This window comes from Streptopelia decaocto (assembly GCF_964273445.1).
Source record: "Streptopelia decaocto genome assembly, chromosome: 5".
Taxonomy (NCBI): domain Eukaryota; kingdom Metazoa; phylum Chordata; class Aves; order Columbiformes; family Columbidae; genus Streptopelia; species Streptopelia decaocto.
The window spans coordinates 15,959,008-15,977,493 of record NC_138659.1 but is presented as its reverse complement, the minus strand read 5'-3'; the positions used below and the strand labels follow the sequence as shown (position 1 = coordinate 15,977,493).

Below are 18,486 nucleotides of genomic sequence, written 5' to 3'. Positions count from 1 at the left end.
AATCCTTTCATTTGAGACTTACTTTGCTTTTCTGATCTATTTCTCATCTGGCTTTTTGCTCTATTAATGTTTTTGTTTGAGCTGGAGATGCTAACAATTCTGATTAAATAAACCTGAGCTCAGTTTGCTCACGGGTTTGTGCTAGTTCAGCTATATTAAGTCCTGACAGCTAGACTAAGGCAAAGTTTGTGCTCAGACAGGGTCAGTGAGAGCAGCCGAACTGCATGGACGCAGGACCCTTCATGGTCACCCAGCAATGAAAAGAAGGCCAGGACGGAATTTACAGAGGAACAAAGTATACTGCCTGGGCTTGGCTGTCATTTCCCATTCATGTATGACAGGAGAGGCACAAATTCTTAGCAAAGCCTGCAAAAATTTTCCATGAGTCTCATGCTGTTTTCCAGTAGATGGTACTGATCAAGAGCCAGAGTACACTACTTTCCTCGCGATTGCCAAAAGCTCCACATTAAAAACAGATATCATAGTTAAACAGCATCACATTCTGCTCGATGAAATGAGCATTTTAATGGCATCACTTCAAAAAAAGAGGAAGAAGTCGTCCTTAAATTAGATTAAGGACAGAGCTGATTGTAAAAGCATTGTTAAACCGCAAATATCTGTTTGAAAAAATCAGCCTGTGACAATTATAATGAGAGATCCCTGTCTGCCACTAGCAGGAGACTCAAGTAACTCCCTCAACTCCTCTGGAAGGGGAAGACTGCTGTGGTAAGGACAGTTCCTGGATCAAGCTCCTTCCTTCTGCACTGTACTAGACAGAGGAAGATCTTCCACAATAGCCACTTTCTCCAGCTTGGAAAAGGAAGGAAAAGTGACACTTACTCATGCCTTTGCTCCTTCTAGAAAACAGACTCACAGGAATGGTTTAAAACATTTTCCTTCACAGACATCAGACCTGTGGTCAAAGCCAAACCATAGCAAATGTCCAAAAGGTCAGTGCCGCAAAGCCTGCCCTGTCACTCCGAAGCGAAGTAAGGTGGGCTCGCAACTTCATTCAGACTACAACAGACATCACTGCCTCAAACACAAACACAATCCATTCCTTAAGTTTTGTATTGACAAGCACTTAGGAGTTTTTCTACTCAGCTGAGATTAATATCAGCACTGCTTATGGAGTGTACACTGTCCAGTGTAAGACCACCCCTCTTGTATAATCTGCAATACCTAGGCACCATGAAACACAAATTCTGAAATGTGTGTTTTGTTTGTGCGTGTTTGATTTGCTAATAGTAACTCAATGCAGTTCTGTGTGGTAAATGCATTTTCTTTTAAGGTAATCAACCTCCACCCTAAGGGAAAAATAAGGGATGCATTTGGAATGCAACAATCTAGGCTTAGGCCTCAAATATGCTTAGGGACAGCATCTAATTATTTTCTGTACACTGAGTTAGAATCTGATACTTCCCTTGAATTACAAGTGTTCATTTACAGGTCCACAAAGCAGAAAGGAAGTTCTAAGAGGACTTGAGAGGTTACAATTGTCATGGAAACAAACTCCTTGGGATCAATTTGTTTCCAGAGTTTTGGAGGCGACATGATGGGGCAGCAGAAAGTACAGAACATGCTCATCAAGGGGGAGGATGGGTGTTTTCTCTTAACTCCTGATGGATAGGTTGGACTTCTGAAGACTCCAAGGAACACACGCTATTTAACAGGACCCGCTCTCCATCACAGCTCTACTGCTTCCCAGATTGTTACACGACCTCTTGACACGGCTCAGCAGTTTTAACTCAAGCATTTCTTTCTCTTTTGAATAGCACTGATTTTTAAAAATTTCTATTTTTATCTGTTGTTTTTAATACGGTATTTTACTGCCTATGCTGCACAGAAACAAGTGCATTAATGTTTCTAGTCTCACTCTTCACAGTCCTTTAAAATGTTTTGATTCTTTGCCACAAATTTAAATTCTAGCATTGAGGTGTGGGTCTTAGCTCCTTCTAACAAGCCCAAACACTGCTATGGACTATAAGGTCAATTGAAAGGTAGACGATATTTTAAGTATGATGTTTCTGTGTGCCATGGTCAGCCAGCATGGCAGACTTCACCAACATAACGGCCGATGAGACTGAAAGTACAAAATCTTGAAGTATTCTACTTTTGAGTAAAGCACCCACTTCAGAGACCCTTAAACTATTCCATATGAGGAGGTGAGTGGCAGAAAATATAATATAAACTTTCAAAAGGAACCACACACCGAACTCTGCAGTTTATGAAATGAGACCTAAAATCCAGCCCTTTCAAAAGGCACTGAAGTTGTGCTAAGTTGAAGGAGCAAGTTGCTAGCTGTGATCTGGAAAGAGCAGATGGAACATGCTCACCCTATAAATTCGAGAGCATGGCTGATTTCAGAAGAAAAAAAAAGGCAGTTCCATTGTTCCCGTGCTCTTTTGTAAAAACTCACCCATTATTAGAGCATTATTTGGAGCCTGACACCCCTAAACCTAAAGAAGTTAATGGAATATCTCTCACCTCATGCAAAAATTCTGCTTATATTATATGTACCAGGAAATCTCATTTAAATTTCCTGTCCAAGCACTTAACTCTTAAGTGCAACACAAATTCCACAGGACTAATGAAATCCATCAGACTAAGGCTAGAGGTGGCTCTGTGTCAAAAGTAAATGGTGCTTTCTAAACAGATTTGCCTTTTAGCATATTGTATTTTAAAAAGCAATGGATGACCTCACAGAAAAGGTTCTACCTGTAACTAACAGAACCGTGCTCTCCATTATTAATATATATGGCAGCAGTGGCACTAATACTCAGCTTAATTTTCAACAAGGTCCATTCCAAACTCTGCCAGAAAGCAGAGGCTGAGATACTAGTGTGGTGGAAAAACACTGATATCTCAAAGCCATTTATTTAACCAAATAATCTTCACATCTAAGAAAGACACACACAATAAATCAACCAACCACATCTGCTTATCTAAACAACAGTGTCCAAGGCTTCTAGATTTATTCCTTGAAAATGGTAACTTGAAAGTATAAAGAAATTCAAATAAAATAAGAACTGCTTCAAGAAACCATGACAAAGGGCTACAGACTGAAAATCAAGGAAGCGCAGCTCTACTCTGCTGCTCTCACAGGCTGCCTAGATGGAGCTTCCAACTCCCTTTTCCTGTTATACCAAAAGCAAGACAGAAAAAATTACAAAATATCCTTGATTTACCTTTAAATAATAACTTGTGCTTTGATTAAGATGTAAATTAATTTAGCATTTGGAGTGAACACTCAAGGCAGTATGCCCGCCTTTCAGAAGGCTGCGGACCTTAATACTACTACAAAAGATGGGAATATTTTGTCTAAGAGCATCACATTTATAGGAATGTGTTCTTCTCTTCAGTATATGCTGTTGTTGCTGCTATATTCAAGAGGTGTGTTTGTAGGAGCATAAGAGATTTTACAGATGTATTAAAATAATTTAGAAACCTGGTTGTTACTTACATTATTGATCATAAGATGCATTATTGTTTTTGGTATCAAGTCTCGGATACATTTGTTGATAATAGACATGTAGGAGTCCACAAGATTTCGAATTGTCTCCACCTGTCTCTCCAGCTGGGGGTCCATTGAAAAATTGTCTGCTTGGCCATTCTCATCATTTTCAGTCTACATGGAAGAAAAGAAAAAAAAAAAGTCTTTCAGACTGCAGTAAATTGGAAATATATTGGTGAAAAAACCTGGACTTACACTGAAGTAATCCAGCAATGTAACTCATACAAAGAATGTCTGGTGGATAAAATATGAAGTGCTGGGCTGTTTAACATTAGTGTTTAATGTCATGAAATCTGGACTTTTAGAGGTTAATGCAATATGAGATGCGAGGCCTTTTTCACAAAGTACATTATATATTTCCACACAAAATTGTAATTTTGTATTAAAGCAAGTTTTTAGACAAAGACGTGTGATGGTAAATGAAAACCCAAGAAATTATCTCAGATCACTTACTGCAATACTTATTATCAAATCTTTTACCATTCAGATTCAGCCAGATTGACGCATGCAAGACAGCAGCACCATAGGTCTGGATTTTGAAATTTACCCTCCTATGGGTAAAAAAACTCCCTGTTATTTAAGACTGACTCAGTTGTGACAAATTCCGCACTTCAGCCTAAGACTTGTTAGATGTGAATAGCACCTATATAAACAAAGGATTTATGAAGGATAACAGCAAAAGCATCATTGGTTCCAGTGCTCACGGCTCAGCATAACATAGACTGGATTATGTATTAGAGGTCTCTTTTTCATTAGACAGAAAAAAAACCTTCTTTGTATGTAAACAGCTGACCTAATTAAAGAAAATACCAGGAACTTAAACTGAAAGCTAAAAGGTATGTACTTTGCTTTGGTCTGGTCTGTATAAATATAAGAAAATCTTAAAAAAAAAAAAAAAAAGCATCTTTTTGGTAAAAACCAGACTGCTTTCTGAAGCTCTAAGATGCCAAAAGAATGGAATTTCAACCTGGAAAGTACAAAGAACTACATCCTTTCCTCAAACTCTGACATACCATACTCCCTGAAAATGACCACCAAAGCCCTGTTAGCAAGAACTATAAAATCTAAACCTGTTCTGTTGGTACCTAAGAGGCATAACATAGAGAAACAAAAATCACCTGCAAAAACTGAATAACTCAATAATGAGAACTAGTTATATACCAGCCAGACCCCTGTCAGCACAACTCCATTTACAAAATAGCATTTAGCTAAAATTTACACACCACTAGTGCTTTACAGATTCCCTGAGCAGTTGCAATTGGTAGCTTACCCATTAGCAAAAGACCATTAGAGCTAGATATGCAAACGTGACACCAAAGGGCTTCTCCCTGCATGCAACCCATCCTTGCTGGGCCACAAAGAGATTCCCAGTTTCATCTCCTAACACGGGGTCTGCTTCTGCTCATGCAGCATTAGCAGGTAGACCACTTCGTATTCACTCCTTGTAAACTATGGCTTGATCAGTCGAGCCTAAATGAAATAGAAGTGGCTGTGATTTGTTAAATTATAGTTTTGTTAAGAAATGTGATCCAATGCACCATTTAGAAACAAAACTGTTTGTACAAGAAGTTTCAAAAGTTCAAATTGTTTTTAAATACAGATGAATTACTGGAAAACTAGCTGATCTGTGGACTTTAAAATAATTAGCAGTGATTCCTAAAAATGTTGGAACTGGGGAGGACACTGAAAGAGCTCCTGATGAAAATAGTAGACACACCCGTAGACACACTACCCTATAAACCTTAATCATTTTGCTAATAAACTGCATATGCCAACAAGTCACAGCATGCCAGTGAAGTATTTTCCTCAGTCTTCATGTCTGAAAAGAAACTAATGGTAATTTTCCCTGTGAAATACCAAATAAGTGGAAAAATCATACATCTATCATATATCCACAGATTTTAGCCAAGTAACTGCAGACCGAAAATGCTCAGTTCTCCTGCATTTGACTTCTATTCTCTTTCTTTTCTTCTTCGCTATCTATATAAAGTACAGTTTGTCCATGTATATTTTTTTTTTCCCTTCACTGTTTAAATTACAGATTGCAATAAGATTCTTAGCTGGCTAAGCAGCAAAGTGACAGATGTTTATCATTATCCTCATCAAGAGAACGTAAAGTAAAAATAGTAATTTGTGTCTGAATGTAAGGCAAAGACTGTCTGCAAACATTTAACCTTTTATATACAGGTTCACAGGTGATATTTGCAGAAAGTGGATAATACTTCAGGAGTCCGTCTCCTGTTTGAAACTGTAATAGAGCTGAATTTATACTGTTGATTTATTTTCTCTAAAATTAAAAAAAAAAAATCAATCTTTCATGGATTTACAGTAATTTATTACGAAAGCTTCTGGCCATAGTATTCTTAATAATTTGATGTCTCAACTGAAGGCTTTTCATGCCAGAAACAATCTTGTTTGCATCACATCATGCACATGGAAATCAGTTTCTAACACATGTCTACACCATACACTACGCCTACAAGTGTTATCGGGCTTTCTTTTGTAAGCCACCTCTGCGTTGTTCCAACAGCAGCATCTGGTAAATCTGAGCATCACAACAAGACAGAAGTGATGTAGCTGCCCTGTGCCATCTCCACGTCATCCTTTCAAAACGGCTGGTTTGCTCACTGAGCATCCCCGTGACTCTTCCTCCAGTACAAGCCAGCCCTCAGCCTAAGTCCCTGCCAGCCTGCATTCTAGAAAGGCTTTTTTTGCAAGTCTGTTGCAATGAATAAACCCAAACCAGAACATGTAAGAAAACCCTTACATCTCTCTGGCCACTCTTGAACAGCAAACGTTCATGCTGAACAGACAATGAGAACAAAGCAGCTGGAAACAGGTTTCTGTGCCTTCTTTCCCAGTAGCCAATGCAGCCCCGGTCCCTTTCAGCGCTCATCATCCTCGAGCCAGAATTTGCTACTTCCAATAGCAAGTGTTAAGCAACAGCATATGAATCTGGGAGAAGTCTTCATTCTGTTGACTCTTGCTTAATACTGCTATTAATTAATGAATATTATTACTTCAAATTAACACAACTACAATTACTTCAGGAACTTTTGTAAGCCTCCAACAAAGAAACTACGGAAGAATCTCTAACACTAAAAACCAACTAAAGAAAATTAGATTCATCTTGGAAAATTCAAAATCAGAATATCTGATGAAAATACACCGAAGAGCTACAGAGAAGCAACAGGTGAATAAAAACACGGATGAAGAGAAGGTAACATGGAAACCAGGAGAGTCCTTCCATTCATACAGACATACACATTGCCACAGAGATAAGGTCTTTCCCTTCTACTTCAGAAGAATTAAAATAATATCTATCCCTTGTGCTCTGCAGCAGGTCCCACCTGTCTTTCATAAGCTCCTTTAATCTCCTTACATGGAAAGGTGCTGGTGAACCACAGAATATGCATCATTGCTACTCTTCTGCTTTTCTGCATTTAGATCCCTACTGTACTAAGAATGCATTAAGGATTAACTGAAGTGTCATACAAGAGAAGACTAAAAAACTACATGTGAAATCTGAACCACTTAAGTTTGTGGGAATTTTACTGCTGGCTTCAGTAGGAATAGGATTTCATCCTACACATGCACTTCCACCAGAAATGTTATCGGCCTTCTGAAGACTGTAAACTCGCTGCTGGAAGAGGAATGATTTAGTGTGGTACAAAGGGATGTAGCCATGAGGAATTGTGTGCAATTAAAAAAAAAAAAAAGGTACCTCAGAAGATCAAGATAATTTTCCTGATTGTGGGAATTACAAGCATGTTGAAGAATGTCCCAAGAAAAAAAATCAGGAAAAGTGATTCCTTTTGAATTCACAGCAAAAGTGGTAACATACTGAGAACAGTCCTGAGCTGGCCACACAGAGAGTGCAATACTTCTAATTTCCATGATTTCATTACATTCAGGGCAGCTGCCAGCATATTTAAGAATGTCTTGTATAACATTCCTGATGTCAGTTCCAAGAAGGAGCATTTGTCTAGCATTTTCGTTAGACCAGTGTATCAACCAATTTTCTGTAATCAAAAAGGCATTCTATTAAAAATGACTGAGAGGAAACAAACTGGAAGGTGACTGTTGAAAGGGTAAAAGTCCAAGCAGCAGCAAAGCAATGCTCTGTATGCTAAGAAATAAGCCCGAGGCTGCAGTGAGAAACCAACCATTTAAAAGTTGCTTTTATATCTTCCATTTACAGATGCAAGTTCATAACAACAACCACCACCTGAAAACTAATTATTATTTTATCTATTCATGTCCAAGTAAGGTTTTTTCTTTAATGCACCAACACTCAGCACATCGCAGTTGTCCTAACCCCCCTGTTTTTTCCTAAATCTTTACAACTGATTCTTGATATTCTCTCTTCATTGCAGTTTGATGCTGTACATATAATTTAGCTAACACACTCTCAGCTGTACATAGTGTGTCTTTGCGTGTCTTCAGAGCACTGCTGAAACCACATGATGGCTTCACACAGCGAGGTTTTCTTACTGGAAGGAACCACAAGTAAATGACAACACATTACTTTTGTGTATTTACAACAAAGCAAGCAGCAGAAAAAGAACATTTCCCGGGTAGCTTGGAAGCTGTCCTTTTCCCTCACAGAGGGTGACTTTGCCACTCTCTTCCATGCTTTCAGCATCTCCTGACTTTGTACTGCCGTCGCCTTTGCTGAGCCACCCACAAGCTGCCCTTTCAGCTACTCTGCTTTTGTTAGCAGCCTTCAACTGCTCTGCGCAGAGGTTCTGATCCGGCTTTCCCTGCACACACAACCTCTCTCACTTCATACCCATGCAGAAGAAAGATATAACCTAGCTCAACTCGATTCAGAAGTATTTAATTCTCTGGATTAGTTTAAACAATTGCCTACTTAGATTCTTCTTTGTGGTTACAGACATTGTATAGTACAGACCATGAGCTAAAACATTCTGCTGAATGCCCAGGCTGCTCCCCAGATATTTACAGAGCTCTAACGATCCCAAACGTTCAAAACCTGTGTTAGGTTCTCTCCCTGCCTTCCTCAATCAAGAAGCTGATTTGGAACTACGAGTCAGAAAGGAATGATACACTACCAGAACTTCAACACATTTGGAGTTACTTTTGTTTTATAGTTCACAACAGGCTGACAACTAATCATGTCAAATCAACCCAATCTCCCTTTAGAGCAGGGATTCAGATCTTATGAGTAAGGAATTAACGTTCATTGCCACAGAGTCCAGACTTCAGTAAAGCTTTTTGACACAATATCAAGTGACGTTTTCATGAATGGAAGCGTGCTCTCCCCACAGTTACTGGTTGATGCTCATTTCCACAGAAAAGCTGTCAATGGCTCACTGTCAAACTGGGAACCTCTATCACGGGGACTCTCATCCGGGCTGTATTTTTAATGTGCATATTAATGCCTTAATGCTCAGGATAGTGGATTAGAGCCTGTGCCTATTACATTTACAGATAAGAAGAATCTGGAAGGGGACATGATTACATTAGATGACAGAACTAGAATTCACAATGAACTGGAGAAACAGTTTAAAAATCTAGATTAAATTAATTGTGAACAGGAAATGTTTGACTTGGGCAGGAATAAATCCATTATAAACATACAGCATGAGAATAGCCACTTAAGGAGCAGTTCAGCAGAAAAGGAACTGTGTCCACAGTGCAATATAAACAGAGTATTAGTCAACAATCTCTTGCTATTATGAAATCAGTACAAGGATTGTGCATCCAGTTCTGGTTATCACACTAACAGAAATTTGTGGCACATTTGGAGAGTGTTCAGAGGAAACCACTGAAAATGACGTCCAGGGCTCTGTAAAATATTACCTGAAAGGAAAAGCTAAGATCAATTTGGGCTGATGAGTTCAAAAGAAACCACCTGTGAAAGGGGAGAAATGAGTGTCTGTGGATAGGAAAGGATGTCAAACAAATATTTGGAAAGTGTTATATGGTAAGAGCAGTGAAGCACAGAAATAGATGGACTAGGAGAGTTGCAGAATCTCCTCCAAAGATTTCTAATAATACAAAAAAAAAAAAAGAATATATCTTCTACTTCTGGTTCTATGCAAAAATCAAGTAAAAAATAAAACATTGCCATGAATAGCCATCTCCCCTCAAAAAAAATCTGTGCTCCAATTTCACCATTTGCTGCCATGTACATCTCTCACACAAAGGACTTTTACATAACCCTCCCTGTGCTGCAAGTTTTGATTCGGGGCCAACAGCTGCTTCATGCCTTTCAGAACAGACTGCTGGACAAGCAAAAGCAGAAAGAGGCTGGCATAAGGAAAACAGCACCTTTGTTTATAAAACAAATACTACTTTGGAATTTGCAAACTTTTCAGTCAAAGAATTTCCTTGTCATAACAACACATGAAGTGCCCTGTATTTATAGGAGCACATTAGAAAAAAACAATCTAGGATGTGAGACACTATTGGTGCACTATTTCCATTATTTCAGTGTAGAAAGAGGTCAGCAGACCTTGGGAAGTCTCAAACAGTGGTGAGTTACCCAGGAATTCAAGTCATGATGATGAAGATTCGAAGTATAATGATTAGCCCAGAGGATGTTCAGGTTAAAATTTATTGTTTATTTGTTACCAAGCGCATGAAGCACATTTCCAGAGACAACAGCCCGATCCAGCATTGGACATTCATTGTAAAGGGAATAGGATCATTTGCTGCAAAAGGAGGTAATTAGTGGATGGAGGCATCAACTGGACACTTGAGGATTAAACGATTAAAGCTACTGGCTGCAGTACGCAGTTTCCCTAAGAAGAAAGACGAATAGAGGTCTCACAGCTTATAGCAAAGATAATGAAAATAGAGAGCAGGAGAATTAGTCATCCATGATGGTGATCAGAGGAGTATTAAGAGTCATCATAAAGACTGAAATAACACCTTGCCATTCACCTATTGTTTACCTCCTTATCAAAACTATTTGTAAAAGACCATTCTCTGAAATGCCGGCAGAACTGATCACTATGGAGGACTTTTATTTAGGAGTTACCATACAAGAGAGGGTCACTAAGAAAATTTTCCTTATTCCAGCAACAGTGCACCAGCCTTGGCCAAAGGACTCCTTTAGGGACAAGGAACTGTCTCATTTTAGGGGATTAAAATGGGGCTGGTAAGTGTTCAGTGCATAGAGAGTGGCTTGGTGAAGGCCAGTCTTGGAAAACACATCACCCAAGATTACACCTTTAAACCACAGCTTATGACTTCATGTGTCTACACATAAAATAGAGTTGCATGTTTTTCACAAAATGTGACACCCAGAATAAAGAATAATAATCACAACTGTTTTTCTAGATGCTGTGCTAAGCTCCTGTCCCACGATCCCTCTTCACTTCCTCCAGCTCAGATGGTAACTTTTCAATACTCACCAGCCTGATTTAAAGAAGTTTGAAGAGGGAGGAGAAGGGCAGCGTGAATCTCTGTGCAAGTGCTGGGAGGGAAGGGCTGGGAGGGGGCCTTGTACTGGGGGAGCTCTGTACTGTGTTCAGTGCAGGGGCTCTATAAATTACAGCCTTGTCTTTTATTTTAGTTGATCTAATGCAATGTGTCACCTATAACTGCGCTCTTTTCCATAATTAATGATGTCAAGGAAAATACTCTGAAATTCTCCTCTGATAAGCACCTAGACAAACTTGACGTTTCCTCTCTGAGATGCAGAAGAGGACGTTAAACTGTTTTCACCCCCACATCCCTCGAGCCCTGAAAAGTACCAGATCCGTCTCTGCTGGGCCAGACTAAGCCCTGGTTCACCACAAACTCAGTGCAGTACCGACAAATGATCTCCATAGTAAATGATGCAAATAAGAAATGTCAGCATGTTCCAAAATTCCTCACTTAATCTTATTGCCAGTTGTATAGTCTGGATAATCAGTAAATAAATCCCTCTAACTTTGCTCAAATCCTTCGGGGCTGAATACACAGAAAACAGTTTCTAATTCATTCTCATTAACCTTCCCAGCTCTAAACAAAGCAATTTCCTACTTTTCTTAGTGTCTGATTTTTCCACTGGCCCCTACAACACCTGATTTAGCAGCAATGATTTCTCACTTGTGATTTCTGTTTTGAACTGGCATTGTTCTTTCTCCTCACACATATGCTTGCTGGAATAGCACGAATCAGCAAGATTTAAAGCCTCCCATTCTCAAGTTTGAAGCCCCTAAAGGGAAATTGCAGTTGTGATGCCAAGGAACACAGTCGTTCGTTATTTGACTTTTCCTCAGCCAGGCTGACAGCAGAGGGGGAGGGAGGGAGGAAGGAAAGAGGAAGGGAGACGAAGATGGCATTTTAATAGCACCCACACTGATTTCGCACAGTCAGATCCCTGTGCTCCAGAGCAGCACCATTTCCTTTCCCCTCTGCCTCGCATTCAGTCAATACTGTTAAGCCAGGCTCTACAGGAAAGATTCTCAATCTTTTTCTCCCAACAAGGACCACATCTCGGTACAGAAATCTGTCTTCTGGACACCCTCCTCACAGGCTAGCTGGCTAGCCCACCATTTACCCCTGTTTTTGACAGACCATTACCAAACTCAAGCCTTGCACAGACCACCCCACCCGCATCCCAGATGTGACTAAATGAGCCAACATTCCTGCCATGACAAGATGGATTATCCCCCCTTCTCCTGCCCCAATTCTCATAGTCTCTGCAGCACCCCAGTAACTGCTTATCTGAAAAGAAATTAATAACAGGAATGTGTTTAATCTAATTTAGCAAGTGGACACACAAGAACCACCAGCATCTTATGTAGATAAATCTACCTTTCCCAGATGTTAGTCATATGCCAAACATATCTTGGCCAGAGTTCTCATCAAAACATTTCATTTGATAATTCAAGTCCTAAGATTCAAAGCTCTTATACACATTAATGCATTTTTCATAAGCCCTCTGTCAGACAGAGTGACAGTGGTCTACAAATTCTGGCAGGAGCTCTTACCCCCATAGAGCATCACCAAACACCACCATCCATATTCCCCATTTCAGAACTTTTTTTAACTTTGCAAGTAAAAATTTGACCTTTAACATTCCTGTGGCAGAAAAGCCTCAAAACAGATCAGAAGAGGAATTTGAAAGCTTTACTGAAGTGTAAAAAATATTCCTAAATAAAAGAAAATCACCCATCCAAGAGCATTTTGGATTCATGCCACAAGAACAGAAATTGAAAATTATTGGGTAAAATTATCTTCGGGGGAAGAAGTGAGTTGTAACTATGCTGCACATAATCCTGGACCAAACAGAATTAGATACTGCTTCACAACATGGCTTCCATTTTGCATAATATGCCAAAATCCTTCTAAGTATTCTACAAAACCAGTAGAAAATAAAATATTTTTTTTTGCCTCCCTAAAATAAAAGCAAATTGTATTTAAAAGACAGTGCGATTCTGTTAAGTTAATAAGCAACAAACATAAACACTTCATGTTATAAGACCACATGCTTGTTGGGACAAACCAAAATGAAATTAGAAAGTTTAAACCTTAAATCACTCTGATCTCCTCTCTGTGGGGAAGTTAAATTAGCACTCTACCCCCAGCAGACACAACACTGAGTTTGTATTTGCAGTTGAGATAACCTGTCTTTATTGTTGCTACAAACAACTGTAACCTTGCACTTTTCTGTTGGATATTTTTGCAAATTAACTTTGAAAATTACCTATGGCATTTTCAGTTCAAAGGTTTGATTCCCCAAACACTTCTGTTACTGGTCAGCAGCAAAAGGTAAAGTCAAGACTCATCTGACAGCTCTCAGCTCTTGCACAGCAATGTACAGCCCAGGAACCCTGTCCTTGGGGCAGCACAATGAAAACGCAGACTTCTTTCAGACAGGGATCAGTAACTCACACACACACACAGTCCCAAGGATTAGAACTTTTTTTTGTGAAGCAGAGAGAAAAGTGACACAGTGCAATAGGGATAGCCCCTCTCTTTTTAGAGAGTTTATGTCTGCTGAGCAAAGCAGGTAGTAAGAGCAGTGGTTTAATGCGTCATCCCAATGACTGAATGTCTCACAGCACAGTTACAGGTACAAAAGTTTCACTCTTCTTCCCCCACGGTTCTATTTTAAAATGTTTTCTGTAATAAAATTACTGTGAGACAGCTAAATGCAAGAGCGGGCATAGAATTTGAACCCACGGCCTTCTGGCTTAGAGGTGAGACTATCCCTAACTGAGCCAAAGTGACACATACATAATATGCTTTCAAGGTTTTTAGAGAGCTCTGTCATGATTTAAAAACACTAAGTCTTTGTGGTACAAACCACAGCACAGGAAAGAACTGGGGCTCCCTTTTTACTGCTAATTTTAGCAGATGAATTGTTTATAATCTCCTGCAAAATACATAAAGCCTTATTCTGCCTTAAGCTAAGGGAGAACAGCCTTTCAAAACTGATTCTTAATTATAGTGTTCCCCTGCTAGATGAGATGGAGGTAGGTTCCAAAATTGTGTCAGAGTATATGAAGTGATAAAATGAGGATGGGTGAGCTATTTTTAAACACGCTCAGAGACGCTGAGGTCAAAATGCCTGAATTTATAGCCTTACGGTCATATTAAGACTCATGGATTATTACAACCTCCATGGTGAGATTCAAATACCATTTCATTTGAGGCACTCTCTGGCTTCAGAGCACGCGTTCCCTACCAGTCTGTCTGCCAAACTGGGGCCCCCCAGGGAGCCACCTTTCAGCACAGGTTATAGCCCTACTGTACAGGCATTTGGGAGACAAAGAGGATGAGATGCTTCCACTGAAGCAGCCTGTTCCCTCCTCCTCTCTTTCCCCAAGACATTTTGCAAGGGAGGGACTTGCCTTTCCAGATGGGCAGGAAGTGAGCCGGTTACAGAGATAGTTCGAAGAATCTTAAGACAAATATACATAATTGCCCCTTACTCTACCCAGTCTGGAAAGCTAAACCAGGCTCAGGCCCTGGCAATATTCCCTCTCTGCAGTCTCGTTTCCCATTTGAAGATGGCAGCTGTGCACCTGCTGGCACTGCCCAGGGAGATCACTGCTGGGGGGCAGGATGGAGAATTGCTGCTGCTGCCCAGGACCCTTCAGCCTGTTTATGCAGACATGAGCCTGCCTTCTTCTACACAGTTTCTTTCCCACTGCAGAGAGAGGGCTTTACAATGACTCCTAAAACATGTTTCAGAAATACTTTTTAGAAAATCCAGATTTGTAACAAAAGCATTGTTCTGCTCATGGAAATAAACTACATCCAGGCATCACCTGGTAAAGAGCTGGCACAGTCTTCCCAGCTCTGCCAAGTAATGCTCCTCATCTCAGTTCTGACTCATGGCAGCATTTGGCTGTATAACAACTGCCCTCTATACACACACTGGTTTCTTCCCAGTAATGATATACATACACCTTTTTTTTTTTCTTGAAAAAGGAAGAAAACTACCAAGTGAGGAGCAATGAACTGGAGAGACTTTCCCTGCCTTACAAATCAAAATGGAAATATCTCTGAGACTCTTCTCCCTATAATTCTTTAAGCTTCTGTTCCTCTGGAGGCCAGATCAGTGGCAGCAAAGGCTTTGAGGCCACTGAAAAATGATTTGCATCACTTATATTGTTCAATTTGTAGCTGAGGTAAGACTTTATGGGAAGCCACAGCACAGAGATGAGCAAAAGAAAGCTATTGCTTTGGAAAAGATCAGGCAGTGGTTAGAAACATCAGTGCAAGACAAAAGGCTCTAAAGCCATTTTCAGGATTTATTTGTCCATTTTCTTCAATTGCATTTATCTAAGCATGACCTAAACTTGTCATATTTTTTTCATCTGGATTTCCATGCAGTGGCATGTAACATAGAATACTCGTGAATTGTAGATGGCCAAAATAAAAGTAAAAACATTCATTAAAACATAACTCAAACCTTTTATTGATTGTTTATAGATTTATAAAGCAATAAAACCACATAACATACACAAAACAAAAGCCTTGTAAAAAAAGGTTTAGTAGAAAAAAGGGCTAGTTGAGCAGTTAAGAAAAAAAAAAACCCTCACTGTTCTTAGTTCTGTTAGTAATTAACATACACTCATGTTTTGATCACAAGGCTGTACTGGAATGGGTTCTGTATTGTACATATCAGAAGACTACAATGCACTTACTAGCATTAGAGCATCTCCCACTTGGAGCAATACTAAATATATCTATGTTCCTTACCTAGGCATTTTGCAAGTGTTTCATGTTTTTGTAAATCTATTGTATTAGATCACCCTATAAGCATTAAAGACTCATTCTTTCAAAACTTCTCCATCTTGGGTCTGAAAATCTTTACCTTTACAAGAGCAATATGGTGAGGTCAAGAGATGTCATTCTTATGTGGCTACAGACACCCATGACTTACTTGAGAATTGCTCCTTTCAGGAGTTGGGCTTTATCCATCTACAGCTGCAGTCACTAGGCATCTTCCTCCCAATATCCACCAGCATTTACTGAGACTACAACAACCGCTTCCTTACATTTCAGGGGCAGCAAAGCCAGTTTTAAAGCTTTTCCTACAGGTGCCCTTCATGAGTTTGTTTTCCAGGCACACAGAATTCCTGAACTCTGCCCTGCACCACAAATCATCCTTCACCTACATCCTTCACTCCTGCATCCCACTCTGCTCCCAGCAAAGCCCCTGACAAAATTCCCACTGAGTTTAATAGTCCTGTCCTATTCCCTCCAATCCCTAGCCAAGCTTTATTTCTTATCTCCAAGTATAAACAGAAATAAGCAGGTAAAAAAAGTTTTGTTTAATGCAGCACTAAGGCTGTGGAATTTACTCCCATGTGAGAATAGCACAATAAAGTCATTTGTTTAAAAGTAAATTGAAAACATTCCAGTCCTCTCAGGCTTATGACTATTAGCTTTAGTTTCTGCACAGCACTGTAGAACGTCTGGCATCAAAGACACTTTGTACGTTGCCCTGAACTTGTACTGGAGACTGTTAGTGGACCATTAATCACAGCAAACAAAGATCCCATGCAAACACAAAAAAGGACTGATTTTTCACATGTTCAATATGGACTGGAAAAGGTTAACAACAGAGTTGTCTGGATACTACACATTTTGAGACACAAAATGTTGACAAGGCATCTGAGATGGTCTGGATTTTTCAATTGATAATTACATATTTCACATTAAACAATTTTCATTTCTGCCTAATACTCTCTAGAATTAGACAGAAACATAACCTCAGTATAAACCAGCACAATTTAAATTTGGATGTGTACAAATGCATGTACTTCTTTACACCCACACAGGGATACCATGCATTTGTGCAGGGCAGTGGTTATTGGCAAGAAAGTGTACAACGATGTGAACCAAGGTTCACATGAACTGTGAACGACCATGGCTGGAGGAAGCAAAGGCTTATGCAAAATGTGCACTAACAGGTCAACTAGCCTGAGGGAACACGATTATGCGGTTGGAAGAGGAATGGGAACTGAACCAATATAAAAGTGAAAAGACCTGAAAAGGAAAACCAGCCAGTGGCCCCACAAGAAGCCAAGGAGACACGGAGGGAAGACCATGGTCTGGAATCATACACTGTATTTTGGGGTGCAACTTACTGATAACACCAAAGGAGAAAACATTGTGTTGCAGGAGCATGAATTACTGCTTTCAGCTCCTCATGGCTGTCACAGGCAGTTTCTTGACATCCAGACCAGAGCAGGGGAAAATCCGAGTCATCAGCCCTGAAGCTTGCTGTTTGACAAGATGATTTCCATTGGGTTCCTCAGAGCAAAGTATTTTGGCTGCCAAGTTTTCACAGACAAGAGTTCCTGTACTCTTGTAGCAACTGTCTCAGGTGAAAGAAAACTTACTGTATTACTATCATCCTTTCCTAACCAGGATAGGAGATGTGAAGGGAATCAATGAGGGAACAAACAGCTGCTCTGAAAAAAGACACATTGTGCAGAATATCCTAAAAGTAACGCTGATATACACCCATATCCAGTTAACAGCTCCCAGTAATGCAATGGTTCCTGCTACCATCGGGTGGGTGCAAAATCACAGTATGAAGGTATCAGCATAGTATTTGGGTCTGTGGAACAGCAAGTGCAGTGCCCACACACAACAAAATGGGAAGAAAAATGATGCAAGTATAGGCTTTTTAGTTGAAACCTGACTGTCTGCAAGGCTTTTGAAAGTGTTTCTAAAGAAAAACTTCAAATAAAATATAAGAAAAAAAACAAAAAACGAAAAACCAAAGAAATATGTCAGAGCATGCCAGACTCAGTAAGTTCACTGAGTTTCTGACTAAGAGCAACTTGACAGATCTTTGGTTCAGCAAAGTGAACCCCTTAGGAGACTGGCAATTAAGTTTATAAAGATGGATATTAATGAAAGAACGGTACAGTAAAAAAACTGCCTAACAGATAATGATAACAACAGACAATGATAACATGGGAAGAGGAACAAGCAGCCTTGAAGGATTTCACTGAAGTGTCCAATGGATTGGTTTTACTTAAACAAATTAGCATGAACTTGCTAGTTAAATTTGTTTCTGCCCATAACACAAAATTGTGAGGTACTCTCAACACAATGGGGATTGAACAGTGTCCTGGAAGACACAGATAACTTCAAGGATTGGAAAACCAGAAACAGGATATAATAATAGTTTTATGGTAACAGGCTAATGACAGCTGCTGTGCTGGACCAGGAGCTCATCAGCTAGCAATAACAAAGGAAAAGAAAATTCAACACCTCTAACTAAGGACCAGATAATTCTGAGACACTGGTATAATGTGACCATGAAAAGACCAAAGGCATCAGTAGTCTCTGTTATGAGCAATGCAAGTCCAGTAGAGGTATCACCCTTTTGTACAGTACTGGTGCAATCTTGTCAGGTTTGCTGATGGAAGAGGAATATGACTTCTGGTGAAATAACGTTTTTTTCATTTCCCTTGTCTCCAGGGTTGCTGCACTATTTCCTTAAGAGTCAAATGAAACTGCATGGCCAGAACAAGAGG

General features: G+C 39.7%; 1 protein-coding gene across 4 annotated transcripts in view; it reads right to left on the bottom strand.

Annotated features, from left to right (window-relative positions):
• DNM3 (dynamin 3) overlaps nt 1-18,486 on the bottom strand; it is a gene marked incomplete at both ends in the record, with an annotated part of 177,816 nt that overhangs the window by 21,161 nt on the left and 138,169 nt on the right. For all 4 annotated transcript variants that reach the window (XM_082052197.1, XM_082052195.1, XM_082052194.1 and 1 more), the window contains one exon: nt 3,464-3,628. In XM_082052197.1, coding sequence (XP_081908323.1) covers nt 3,464-3,628 — 165 coding nt within the window. The remainder of the gene's footprint in view (nt 1-3,463; nt 3,629-18,486) is intronic.